Consider the following 11094-nt stretch of genomic DNA (forward strand, 5'->3'; position numbering starts at 1 on the left):
CCGTTTTTGCTCAAGACCCACTTTAGAACTCCCTAAAAACTCTATTTTTCTCACCCCATTTACCTCTCCCAAGACCCTTTTAATGATACCAAACACCTAACCCATGTTTAACACTAACCCACCAAATTCAAATTTGAACTCAAACAAAGATAAAGTGATTTTCATCACTAAACCCAACAGTAATCTGATGAGAAGTAGCTAGTAGTCATAAATCTGAAAGCTGTTTGGGGCATCATCTAACATGAAATCCTCATCCAGTAGTAGGGGTTGTTGCAGCAGTGTTGGTTGTTGAGATTCAGTTTCCATCTCCATTCCCATCAATGAGTTGTGATCGCATGAGAAGTTTAGTAGTTGATATGGAGGCGTATTGAGAAGAAGTTGAGCTTCTGCATTAGCCAACTGCATCTGAAGCTGTCTCACAAGGTTCTGCAAGCTGCAAACCTCACCTGCACATCCATGAACTGGATCTTTAATTCTTGCTCCTGCTTCATAAACCAAGCAATCCACTGCATCAGCTCTTTGGCTTTCTGGTAGTTCCTGCATTTATAACAAAAGGACTTCCAATTGTTACATTGATGCATTCATAAATGATAGCCAAGTCAAGGACCCAACTCACAAGGACTCTTTCAAATTTAAAATTCAAAAATTCAAACTGTTTTGAATTACCCAAGTTATCTCAATAAAGAGTCTGTCACATGTAGGTTGAGATTCATCTTTAAATATCAATAGAAGTCTTACCTATTAGGTAAGCACAACAATCACACTAAAACTGTTGTTTGCTCATGGTACCAGAGCTAGATTTTTTCACATCTTTTTGGGTTCCTACAACCCAGTTGTTCTCACACCTCTCTCAGATTATTTATACTAAGTAGTACCTGCAAAAATTTGACAATATTACTGGCTCCAAATATTCTGTGAACAACCAAGAACTTGATGGGCTGATCAGGAGGGAAGTGTGGTGCCAGAACACATCCAGGGACACATCGTCGCCGAAGACTCTTACAAGCACCGCAAGGTCTGCTGACAGTTGGGTGATGAAGGTCAGACTGATCAGGAGGAGGAGGAGGAGCATCTGAAAAAGGTTGAGGAGCAAACAGAGTGGTAGAGGAATCACTTGGAAGCGGAAATGAAGGAGATGATGAAGTCATAGTAGCAGCAGCAGTTAAAGCTTCCTTTGAGTGCATATCTGGGAGAATACTAAGAAACAGATTAACAAAACAAATGAAGAGAGAGTGTGGGCAATGGAGATCAAGAAGATTCAGTAGCTTAAGTAGTCACGGTGGGACATGATGGATCAAAATCCAACAAATTGAGATAAATTTATCACACCAAAACCATGTGTAAGTTGACTTCACGTTGGGTATTCCAATTCAAAGTTTCAGAATTCCCATGATAGCTTGAGGACCTTGACAAGACTTAAACTTACTAAAACGGGTAAAGCGTTTTCTTTCTATTTTCTGTTTTTTCGGTCAACAGTTTTCTTTCTATTTTCGGAACTCTGGGATAAGGTTCTTACTTCTTACTACCTCAGCTTTCCTCTCAAATTCGAATTTAACACATGTAATTATCTGTTAGTGTTAAATATTTCAAGTGTCAGTGAACTATTTCTCTTTTAATATTTTTAATTTGATTATAATATCAATATTAATATTAACATTAAAACTAAAATGAAAATTCTAGTTATCATTTTGATATAATTAGCAAGGTTTAAAGTATCCGTATCAGTATCGTATCGGTCATGTGATTTTAAGATACGTATCATCCTATATCGAGTATTGTATCGCTCTTGTTAAGGTATTTTAATGTAATTTAATAAAGAGACGTATCGAGATGTATCGTATCGGTTGGGTCAAATATGGATACGTATTGGCTAGTATCGTATGGTATCGTGGAATACTTTAAACCTTGAGCATTAGTATGGGGTTTGTTTGGTTGCAAGAGAAGTAAAGAAAACGAAAGGAAATAAAAGGAAAAGGAGATAAATTCCTCCCAACTTTATCGAGTTCACTTTCAAATCAACTAGCATGCACTTATTTGTTGTGAAGGTGTATAGTTTCCTTTCTACGAATTTGTTCGTGCTTTTTAACGTTTATAAATAAGTTTTATGGATTTTTATTTGCGTCTGTACGTATACTGTCATGTAGGCACAGTTTCACCGACACTTGTCACGATTTAATCTAATGGTTCAAATGAATTATATATATTTTAAAAGTGTTTTTTTATATATATAATTTACAACTATACATTCTTGATTTATTACAATTTATTAGGGATGTCAACGGTGCTGTTTGGAGCAGTTTCGGGTTGGGCTTAACAGTTTTCGGACTCAAATACACCCAGCCCAAATACAACCCATTAACAAAATAACGGTTTCGGGCCAGTTTCTGTTTGGTGTAGTTTGGGTTCGGGTTAACTAATGGTTTAGGCTAATGGTCTATACTCAGGTTGACTAACAGTTTGGACTAATAATTTATGATATGCAAGAAAAATAAAAAATAAAAATAATGAGCATCTTGCAACAAGAGCTAAAATTCTATGGAAAGCAAAATTATTATTGATCAATTTCCATTAAAAAATGAAAAGTCATTCCACATATATTTAATTTAACTTGATATGCAAAGCAAAAATGAAAAGTCATTCCACATATATTTAATTTAACTTGATATGCAAAGACATACCTCTAGATTGGATAAATATTTACTTAATTTAAACAAACTTGGTACATTCAATTGGGATGTGGTCGGTGAGTCTCCCAACGGGGATTTTTTGCATCTACAAGGATTCGATATCGAAACCTTGCTTAAGCAAACCAAGCTGCTTACCACTTGGACCAACCCCCGTTGGTGTCATTAAGCATTACTATACGGTTAAAAAAAATATATTTAATAATATAATATATTTAATAATCTCAGGTGCATTTTGGTCCTCAACTTTTGAAATTTGAATATACTTACTCGCAACTAACGGTATTAATCTGATTAGAAGCCACACGTAATATATTATAGGGTAATTTTCATTCAGACCCCCAGGGTTTGGTCCATGTCACTTTTGGTCCCAAAAAAAAGTTCCCTTTTGCATATGGCTCCCCTAAAGTTTCTAAAAACGACTAATTAAGGACAAATCATATTTTGATGACCAAAATACCCTTATGGTGCATGGTCAAGATTGAACCGAGTATACTATTTCTATCTAACGGTTTATATTAAAAAAATAAATTTTAATTACAATTTTAATCTTTTTATTTTTATATTCAAGCTTTTAAAGATTTTTAATTTACAAAAGACAACCCAATAGCAGCAAAATTTACGGAATCAAACCCAAAAAACTTAGTAAACTAAGAAACCAAATTTTCTGGATCTGAAAAACCCTAGCAACCCTAGTCTCCGGTGAGTCAATCGATTTTCTGAAAAGAAAGTCTATATAAGCTAGCAGATGTAGATCTTGGTGCAAAGTGGGAGCTTTATTAGGGGAATCCATGCTAACCTTCTTGGAGTTCTTGCAAGGCAATCGACTATTTGTAGATGGTGATTGACAATCAAGGTGTTTCAATTGGGTGAACGAGTCTAGTACTCCAGTTGGCCAATTACAATCGATCAAAGGAAACACCTGAAATTACAAGATGAAGGTCATTTTGTCAGATTGAGATTCAAGTTACGATGGAAAAATTGTCTCTGTTCTGTTATACCTGTGGAGTTCTTGGGCACAATGAAACTCAATTTCCTGATCTTTTCCTTGAACTGGGAAGTCACTGAAAAAATAAGCGACTCGTTCCACACCCGTGCGGAGCAATCCCTAATCAGAGCTGTGTCAGCGTCCTTCTTAAGCGTCTGTACTGTCGAAGGAGATCCTTGATGAACAACTTTGGAAGGAGAGGCTTTAGCTTTGATATCGGGTCTCCTTTATGCTCTGTCCGAAGGGGATATGAGTCTATGGAAATCGATTCTGATTATTTGAGGTTGACTTTGTAAATTAAGAAACTTTAAATCTTTAAATGTAAAAATAAAAAATAGTTTTTACAAGTGAACTCACACTATGTGATTTGTTCTTTTCAAAGAACTAAGTTTCGTTCATAGTGAACCAGCCGATATAGTGAAATCTTGCCAATTTTTAGGCGAGATTTTGCTGTCTTGAGAAGCTTAATTCAAAAACATTTGAAATGTCTGCAGTTTGAAAAGACATTTATAAATGTCTTCAGTTTCAATTTCCACTTTAATGCAAAATTTCAATGCATCGGTGCGAGTATCTATGTAAGGTAAATGTAAAACTTAAAAATGTATTGGAGATAATATAAAATATTCTACAAAGGTACAAAACATAACATTAATCCTCCGTGTAAAAGCAATAATAAATAATATTCAAATCAAAATCTCTGCCTTTTTAACTCTCTCTCTCCCACCCACCCTTTGTCCTTCGTCCCTAACCTCTCACTCTACAACTGCTAAATATCTATTCTCAAGAACAGTAAGCATATTGCGAAAGGGAAGAGGATAAGGATAGATGAGATCTGAACTAATCATCATCAAATCACAAAGTTCTTACCAAGGCCGACAACAGAGAAGTGGTCTCTAGAGGAACTACCAACTTACCAAGGATAATGGAATTAGCTAAAACAACAAAATTTGTGAAATATGTTGACTTCCCTAACCCAATGCTCCTTTTGCATTTTGAAAACTATGTATATTTTGCAGCTACACAGCTGGATGGTTGTACTAATATATCACGTACAATATGTAGGTGCTATTAGCATTAACCTGCCTTTAATTAAAGTTTTTCTTTCACCCCAAAAAAAAAAAAGAACAGTAAGCTTTCGCTCTCTCCTTTTCTCTCTCTCTCTCTAGGAATATGCACAGATAGTTGCTGCGAGCCTGCGAGCATGGTGATACCGTCGGAGACTTGGCCGGCAGCGAAGTTCAGTATTTATCGTCAAAATCGGCGATATCTTGCCGATCTCGTTTCGCCCCCGGTTTCAGTTCGCCAGGGGGCGAAATTTGGCGAAAAATGGTTCCTTGGATTTTATATTCAAGGGATAATTACTATTGTCCCCCTGTATTTTAATTTTATTACTAATAAAACCCTGTTCTTTACGAAATTACTGTTGCTCCCCTTCCTTATAACGGTGTTAAGTAGTCTTTAAGTTTGAATATGTAATATCTAATTTGTCCTTCATTAAAATTAAGAAATCAAAAGACAATGCTACCCCATTTATAAAAACCAGATTAAATGTCAATTTTACCCTAAACTTCATTTATTTTGAATTATAAAAATGGGCAAAATCCAAATCCGATTTGGTTTCCCGCCTTCACTAAGCTTCATTTATTTTAAATTAAAGAAATTGGCAAAATCCAAATTCGATTTGGTTTCCCACCTTCACTAAGCTTCATTTATTTTGAATTAAAGAAATGAGCAAAATCCAAATCCAATTTGGTTTCAAACCTTCACCAAACTTTATTAATTCTGAAAATATTTTAGGTGATATTCAGTTTCCAATTTGAATTGAATTCGATTTTTCTTCTTCTTTGGTTTCTATTTGAGTTTTATTCCCATAATTCTTTCTTTATTTGGTGGTTTTTTTTTTTTTTTTTTTTTTTTTTTTTAGAATAAAACGGATTATAGTTACTTTTTTCTCCACGGTTAATTAAGGGTACTACTATAACTTGACAAAAAGGTAAATAAGTAAATAGATAAGTATAAGAGAATTTTGGGGCTTTTGGGGAAATATAAAGGTGTCACATCATCAGTAAACTAATGGAACTTAACGTAGGGGGGCATTAGTAATTGTAGACAAAGTTAAAGATTGGATTAGTAATTTTGAAAAATACAGGGGATACAGTAGTAATAAAATCAAGGTACAAGGGAGCAATAGTAATTATCTATATATTCAAATGTTTAATAATTCATAAATTTACAATATTCAAATACCCCCACTCTTTTTATTTTTACCGTTGGATTTAATTGTGAAGACATAATGCAAATCTTACGGTAGAATAGATGTGAGAGTACTTCTGGTCATAAAATTTTCAATTTGTCTTTAATTGATCTTATTGAATACCTCAGGAGATGTAGATGCGAAGTATCCATTTATCTGGACTAAAAATGACATAAATCAAACCTCAAAGGGTCCAAATGAAAATTACCTTAAAAGTAATGATACTTGAACTATATTGTGAAGTAGTGAATTAAAGTGAACACAAAGGAATTCTTAAAATTGTGATGTTTATTAAAATGCTAATCATTTATAGCATTTTAAAAGTACTTCATTTCTTTTATCTTTTTTTTTCTTTTCCGGTGAATTTGAATTACTTTGTTCATTAATATATTATGCATGATCAAGGGCAATAAATAACCATACAAAATCTGCATGGATAATCAAGATTGTCTTTGGCTATTGTCATTTTCTCTACTTAGTCCATGTATTTGTTTATAATTTACAACAATGATTTTTATTAGGTGGTTTTTGATGTGTTATTGTTGTAATGAATTACAATTTTGAACTACTATTACATTAAAATTCAACTAAAGTTACAAGTTTGCAATTGTTTTGAAATAAAGTTGTATTATAATTATTGTGGTATAACTCCACCAGTGTTTTGCTGCCGGTCCCGAGCCTGGGTAAAGGAGGAGGGTTGGTGTGTCAAGTCAACAACTGGCACCGGAAAAAATCTAGCCAAACCATTTTCATGGGCTCGACTTTATATGATAAACGCTATTCTAAGGCGTCCCCCAACAAAATAAACGATGTGCTACACTATGGCTTTGGTGTAATGATAAGTGGGCAATGGTTAGCTAGGGTATCCCATGTAAGTGACGCATCGCATCAACGCCTAGATCCAGTGATAAGTAAGCAAGGGTTCCTGCGCCGTGGATGAGCACAGGTAAAAATACTAGTCCAAAAACGTAGGATTATATTGGCATTTTAAAACATAGGATATTTAACAATAAGAGCTTAGAATTGATAGATATTATGAGGAAAAGAAGGATTAATATAGCATGCATTCAAAAGACCATATGGAAGGGTAAAAAAGCTAAACATTTGGATGACTTTAAACTTTGGTATACTAGAGATTAAACTAATAAAAATGGAGTAAGCATGATAGTAGATAAAGATTTAAAAAATGATGTCGTGAATGTTAACAGAGTGGGTGATAGGATTATTGCTATTGATACGGGAAAAATATTGTTGAACCGGGTTCATTCTTGGTTCAACCCTTGACCCTAGTCGGGGACGAACCAACTGACTTAGGTTCGTACGAACCGGGTTTGGAGATAGCATGCGAAGGAAGAAACCTTGCATGCTCAACAGTGAAGCACACGTCCGGGATTCTCAAGATGGATAACCCATCGGGAGACCGTTATCAGTACTCGCGGAGGCTAACGATCGTGCAAACTCGGATAACTACCACACTTACCGCAAATGATCATGTGATCAAGGGAAGTTGTTCATCACCCCACTAACGGGTCTAACTGTCAAGATCTGACGGTCACCAGAAGAAGGCTCGAACGAGTTCAACGAACAGGATTAGAAGGTACACTATATAAGTCATAACTTACGTACGAAGAAGGTAACTGAATCGTATTCATACTTTAGCTCTGCAATTAGCTAGAGCCTTTGTAATCAGTTCATCAACTAACTTAGCCTTTGGAGGTGGACTCTCGACCCCCACGGTCGGGCCACATCTGACGATTGTTTTGCAGGTCATTCATCAGTGATCTAAGGGCTGAGCAGATTTTGGATGCATCAGCTATCAAACTTATAATGGAGAAAGAGTTCATAAATATAAATTGTGTATATGCACCTTAAGTAGAATTGGATGAAAGTCTAAAGCTAGAATTTTCAAAAAATATGGATGGATTAATGCAAGGAATTCGTTAAGGAGAAAAGATTATCATAGGAAGTGATCTAAATGGACATATTGGAAAATATCAAAGAGACTATGAGAGTACACATGGAGGATATAGTTTTGGAGAGAGGAATGAGAAAGAGATCTCAATTTTAGATTTTTTTATTGCTTTTGATCTATCTATTGCAAATACTTACTTCAAAAAGAGATATTAGAATTTAATTACCTTCAAAAGTGGACATCATAGCTGCAAAATAGATTTTTTCTTAACTAGAGGACGGATAAATTGTTGTGCAAGGATTGCAAGATGATACCAAGGGGAAGCTTAACTGCAATATAAATTTGTGGCCTTGGATATATGCCTAACTCCAAAAACTCATAAAAGGTCCAAGGTTAACTATTTCAGGATAAGATGGTTGAACTTGAAAGGAGAGTGCTCAAAATCATTCGCTAATGAAGTAGACAAACAAGAAAAGTGGGATTTTAAGGGGGATATTATTGTGATGTGGAATGAGATGGTTATGTGTATCAAGAAGGTGACTAAAGATGTCCTAGGTAAATCAAAAGGAAATTTCCATTTTTATAGAGATATTTGGTGGTGAGATAGTGCGGTTCAAGCTGCTATTAGGAATAAAAAAAAGCTAGTTTTAAGACATAGCAAATAACTAAGGATATTGAGGATCTTCAAAGGTATAGGTTGGATAGAAATGAAGCTAAGAAAATTGCGAGAAAAGTAAGGGAAAAGAAGTATGAAGAGTTATACAATAAGTTGGGCACGAAGGAAGGGGAAAATCTATTTATAAGATAACTAAGATGAGAGATAGGAAGAGTAGGGATCTTAACCATGTTAGATGTATTAAAAATGGAGATAGCAAAGTACTAATATGTGATGAGGACATTAAGAAAATATGGGAAATCTATTTCTCTAGTCTATTAAATGAGCACATTTCAAGCACATATAATTCGGACGATTACATCATTCACCAAGGCACCACCAATATTTGAACTTATATAAGGAGAATTTAGATGTTCGAAGTAAAAGAGGTCTAAGGAGGATGAAACTCGACAAGACACAAAGTCCTGATGAAATCTCAATAAAAGTATGGAAGAGCTTAGGAACCCATGGACTAGTTTGGTTGACTAAGTTGTTTAATAAGATTATGAGCATAGGGAAAATGCCAGATGAATGAAGGAGAAGCATCGTGGTTCCAATTTACAAAAATAAATGAGATATTCAAAGCTATAATAACTATAGGGGCATTAAATTGATGAGTCATACTATGAAATGATAGAAGAGAGTAATTGAAATCTGTTTAAGACACTTAACTACAATTATGGAAAACCAGTTTGAGTTTATGCTAGGAAGTCTATAACGGAGACTATTTACCTAATTAGGAGATTTATGGAAGGATATCGAGAATATAAGAAAGACCTCCATATGGTATTTATTGACCTAGAAAAAGTTTATGATAGATTTCCTACAATGTTAATTTGGCAAGTACTAGAGAAAATAAGTGTTGTAAGTAAATATGTAGACAATGTTAAGGATATGTATGATGGTTCAGTGATAAGTGTAAGTACAATGAGGGGATAAAGTAATGAATTCCCAATTACAATTGGGCTACATCAAGGATCAACTTTAAACCCATACCTATTTGTACTTGTAAATGATGAATTAACCAAAGACATTCAAGATGAGGTCCTCTGGTGTATGCTTTTTAGTGATGATATTGTGTTGATAGATGAGACTCAAGTGGAGATTAATACCAAATTAGAATCATGGAGAGCAGTTTTGGAATCAAGAGGCTTTAAACTAAGTAGAACGAATACAAAATATCTAGTTTGTAATTTTAGTCATGACTCGGCAAAGGATAAGGTGGTGATACTTGATGATAAGGGGATTCCTTAGAGTGATTGTTTTAGGTATCTAGGTCGAATCATAAATAAAAGAGGTAATATAGAGGATGATGCTTCCTAAAGAATTAAAATAGGGTGGATGAAGTGGAGAGGTGTGTTCGGGGTCTTGTGTGATCGACATATTCCATTAAAGTTTAAAGGAAAATTTCATAAGACCATTGTTCATCTAGCTATGATATACGGTGTAGAGTGTTGGGTTGTTAAAAAAACTCATATAGATAAACTTAGTGTAGCAAAAATGAAGATACTAAGATGGATGAGTGGCAAAACTAGTAGAGTTGGTTTGAGAGTTGCTCCCATAAGTGATAAGCTTGAGAAAGTCGCAACCATGTTCAACGAAGATCTATAAATGCCCATGTACAAAGAAGTGATATAATCCAGATTGAAGGGACTAAAAGAGTTAAGGGTAGAATTAAGACAACCTTAAGAGAAGTGGTGAGAAATGATATGTAAAGCTTAGGCCTTGTATCTAGTATGACCCCAAACATAACTGATTTGAATGCATGAATCCATGTAGCCAACCCCATTTAATTGGGATAAGACTTAATGTTATTGTTGTATTAGAATTATTGTGGTATCTAATTGTGTAGTTGATAATCTAGCCAAGAGGGCCGAGTTTTTTATGAGTAAGACTATCTGATCCATGTTTACTCTTTGGCTTCTTGAGCTTTGTAATCAAGATGACTTAGGCGGATATTGTCCCCTGTAATTTGAATATTTTTTCGCGAAAAAAAAAATTTATTATGGTATTAGGTTACTTTGATAAGAAGACTTTAATAAAGTTGTTATCTACTTTCGGCATGACACATGCCAGTGTTACCAAAAAAAACACTTGAGTATCTTGGGAGATTAAATCAACGGTTTTTTTTTTTTTCTTCTTGAAAAATTTACATGTGGGAATATTGTTGAGTCTCCTGTATGCAAAAAATTACGTCCGAGACTCAACACAGAGTTGTTCTAGTGGTTGAAACCAACACCTCTTAGTGAAGAGGTCGTGGATTCGACTTTCGCTGAGGCATATTAATAATATCCCCATCCCCCGGTTTAATAAAGTCCCTTTATAAAAAATAAAAAAAATTTAAGCAACAGTCATTTTTTTCCTGGTACAGAAGAATTTTACATACATGAATGTAAAATCAATGCCCAAGGGAGATCAATGGCAGACATTAAATCAATGTCATTTCTTGATATTTTTTTTGAACAGCATATTCCAAATCTAGTCAAGCAGCCATTTTTTGTGGTACATAAAATTTTTACATACATGAACCTAAAAATCAATGCCTAAGGGAGATCATTGGTGGACATTAAATCAATGTCATTTCTTGATCTTCTTTGAAAA

The 11094-nt window shown here is 34.6% G+C and overlaps 1 protein-coding gene across 2 annotated transcripts; it reads right to left on the bottom strand.

The window, feature by feature from the left end:
* On the bottom strand, positions 1-3899 carry LOC149001659 (LOB domain-containing protein 12-like). 2 transcript variants are annotated; one of them, XR_016170306.1, is made up of 3 exons: positions 3686-3899; positions 3484-3606; positions 453-537 (listed from the first exon to the last, which is right to left on the bottom strand). XR_016170306.1 is itself a non-coding variant. In XM_089137754.1 (2 exons), the coding sequence occupies exons 1-2, from the start codon at positions 1146-1148 to the stop codon at positions 199-201; spliced, it is 612 nt and encodes a 203-aa protein (XP_088993880.1). In that variant the 3' UTR covers positions 1-198. The 2 variants fall into 2 exon arrangements, 1 of the variants encoding a protein (XP_088993880.1); XM_089137754.1 differs by lacking the exons at positions 3484-3606; positions 3686-3899 and adding an exon at positions 876-1148 and having other exon boundaries at positions 1-537.
* Between the last annotated feature and the right edge of the window lie 7195 nt (positions 3900-11094).

The sequence above is a fragment of the Hakea prostrata genome, chromosome 10 (assembly GCF_041222555.1).
Source record: "Hakea prostrata isolate BN-2017 chromosome 10, UWA_Hpros_2, whole genome shotgun sequence".
Lineage (NCBI taxonomy): Eukaryota > Viridiplantae > Streptophyta > Magnoliopsida > Proteales > Proteaceae > Hakea > Hakea prostrata.

Excerpts from the sequence above, each read along its gene's own strand:
- LOC149001659 (XM_089137754.1), bottom strand. The coding sequence starts at position 1,148 with ATGACTTCATCATCTCCTTCATTTCCGCTTCCAAGTGATTCCTCTACC. Across the intron at positions 538-875 it reads ATATTGTCAAATTTTTGCAG|GAACTACCAGAAAGCCAAAG; the intron begins GTACTACTTAGT and ends TTATAAATGCAG.